We start from the raw sequence: 2,954 nt of genomic DNA, 5'->3' as shown, positions 1-2,954 counted from the left end.
GAAGCCAACGCCCTCACACACACACCCCTGTAACATCACGTACTTTTACATGAGCATGTCCGCGGAAACACCCTCACTGTTAAACGCGACGATGTATGTCAATACTGGGACGTCAGGCGAGTAGACATCCTTTGTGACTTCGTAAATTTGATGTAAGGCGCGTACGATCCTCGATAGATTTATTTTATATAAATTGTATGCGTTTTGCTATGATTCTGTAATGTAGTGAAGTATGTCCTGTATCGTAGCGTAGGCTGTATGTATGTACTATGCTGTAATGTAAAGAAAAGCCGTAGTGAGAATGTACTGTAATTTAGTATAGGTTGTATGTATGTATTGTGCTGTAATGTATTGAAATGCTATAGTGCGAATGTACTGTAATTTAGTTTAAGTCGTATGAGTGTACTGCGCTGACATGTATTGCTGCGAAAGTACATTGTATTTTATAGTTAATGACTTGCTGTATGTTTGACCTTATTGGTACTTAGTGCTGTATATGTGTACTGTTCTCTTGTTAGAGTATTATTGAGGTATAGAGTGTTAAGTGTTTTGCTGAAGTACACACAAAACTGTACACACGACCGTACCACTGTATACCACTACTGTTACCTTATGCTTGTGTATTAAGCACTTGTGTTAACAGGTCGAAGCTTATGATTATGTCACTCAAATGAGATGAGACCTTTGTGACCACAATGTGCTCAATACCAGGTGTAGGGGAAAATACCTTAGATTTAAGAATTGGGACTGCAGACATAATGCTTCATTTACAATAGATTTCCACTTTAGTTTACATTGTAACGGTAGATCTGAGCTTCAGTGCAGACTGTTTTATAAAACCTAGAAGCATAATGCACTTCTAGAATTTTAGAGCTGACACAGTTTACTACCAGTCGAAGCACCAGAGACTTACTCTAGACGGCAAGGACCTGTTTTAGCACACCTGGAACCCGCATGTGATTGGCGTTGGAAATGTTAATTGTTTTCAGGTCCAACTTGTCATTTTAATTAGCAAACTTAACTGGAAGATTTAACCAGCACTCAAGCTGCCAGTTTTAGCCAATATCTAATACCATTGATCTACTTTGGATAACATTGTTAATATATCCCGGTTTTTTTCACTCACTGCTTTACAAATAATGGATTAACATATTTACGGCTAACGATTTGTCATAATAAGAGTTCTGGTGGCAAATAATACATATAACGTCAATTGTGAAGTAAATTGCTGGCACTTCCTCTTTCTGGAGGAGGTTTTAGCAATGGACACGCACTTAGCGCGGTGTTCTGCAGGCTGTGAGCACGACGGCCGCTTGTACGCCGTGGGGGAGACCCGCTACCTCGGCAAATGCGAGGAGCAGTGCCGCTGCGGCGCGGACGGTAAGTTCAGCTGCGGACCCGTCGCGTGCGCGCCTGGGCTCTTCCCCGCGGGCCAGCACTCCCAGGAGGAGCTCTGCATCGAACTCAGAAACCGCCCCGATACCGACGAGTGCTGCGTGGTGGTGGCGTGCGTGAACAGCCTGACGAGGCCGTCCCTGCTCACGTCGCCCGCCAGTAGCCCGCTGGCGCCCGCCGCAGAGGAGGAGCAACCGCTTGGCCAGGCCGTCCGCGCGCTCTCGGGGCGCACGGCCGGGGGCGAGGACCTTGCGGAACCAATCACCGAGGAAGAGTACCAGAGGAGACTCAAGGACCTCGAGCACGAACTCAACAAGAACAGCAAGAAGAAAGTGCCTTTCGAGAAACCGACGGAGAAACCAGCGATCGAAGAACTTGCCAGTCCCTCATCGGTTGATTCCCTTAATGCCAACGCCGTCGAGGGTGTCGAATCCGTGGTCGACGTAACGGAAGAAGTCCCGCAGGACGACGAATCCCTCGCCGAAGTCACAACCACGATCCCCGAGACGCCCGACGAGAAGGGGGAGCCGGCCGTCATCGTCGAGATCGACCACCACGGCGAGGAGATTCACCGCATCACAGTGCAGGAGGCCGTCGACGTCGTCACCATGGCCGCCGCGGAGAAAGAGACCACCACGATGGCACCAACGGAGGACGAAGGAGCTGCGCCAGAGGACTCTGTGCCAGCAGAAGAGGAGGAGGCGGTGACGTCAGCCGTGCTCGCCGAAGGGGAAGACGCTCCCACACCGGCGGTGACTGTCGAAGAGGGAACTACGACGGAGATGTCTGTCGTGGAGGAGATGCCTACTGATAAGAAGGAAGAAGCAACACATAACATGAATGAGGAATCAACACCCGCCGATAAAGAGGAAGAAGCAATGCCTTCTGATAAAAAGGAAGAAGGAACACCTGCAGAGGAAGAGGAAGTAAGCGCCTCACCAGCAGCGGAAGAGGAGGAAGGCCTAACGACGGAAGCTGCAGAGGAAGTCGCGACGACCACTCCAGCTCCAGCAGAAGGCGAGGAAGCCCCTGTGTCCTTCAGGGAAGCCAAAAAAGCTCCAGGTAAGGGCACGAAGGATGTGCGGGTCTGGGCTGGACACCAACCGCACCAACACCCACACGACAAATAACCAACGACCGCATCTGGGGCGTGACGACCTCGTGTCTGACCAGAAGGGGTTAATGCTTCAGAGATCCCAAATTGTTATCTCGGGATTTCACGAGATAAGATAACTTGTTCCCATCATTAACAGGCCCAGGCATGCTGCACCTGCACACCTATGATCGCTAGAGCTGTAGCTAGTCTGGCAATTATCTTGATTCGCTCAGTCACGAAACCTCCCACACGCACATACGTAAAGTAATGAGCCTTGCTTATCACAGTTTATCTCAAGCTTGACACGATCCGATTCTTTTCTCCCAAAACATGGCATTTAACCCTCTTGCTTCACCGACTCTCGAGACCGCCCTGGAATCAAATAATATAGCTTATCTCCTCTCGACTTCATTTAATCATTACCTTGGAATTCTTATCACGAAGGTCTCACGGGTCTTATCGA

At 49.3% G+C, this 2,954-nt stretch overlaps 1 protein-coding gene across 1 annotated transcript in view; it reads left to right on the top strand.

Annotated features, from left to right (window-relative positions):
- Positions 1-2,954, top strand: part of LOC119589539 — a gene marked incomplete at its 5' end in the record, with an annotated part of 30,702 nt that overhangs the window by 2,071 nt on the left and 25,677 nt on the right. The window contains 1 exon segment of the mRNA XM_037938140.1: positions 1,294-2,457. Within this exon segment, the coding sequence (XP_037794068.1) occupies positions 1,294-2,457 (1,164 nt within the window).

This window comes from Penaeus monodon, chromosome 25, assembly GCF_015228065.2.
Source record: "Penaeus monodon isolate SGIC_2016 chromosome 25, NSTDA_Pmon_1, whole genome shotgun sequence".
Taxonomy (NCBI): Eukaryota; Metazoa; Arthropoda; class Malacostraca; order Decapoda; family Penaeidae; genus Penaeus; species Penaeus monodon.
This window is presented reverse-complemented; position numbering and strand designations above follow the sequence as displayed.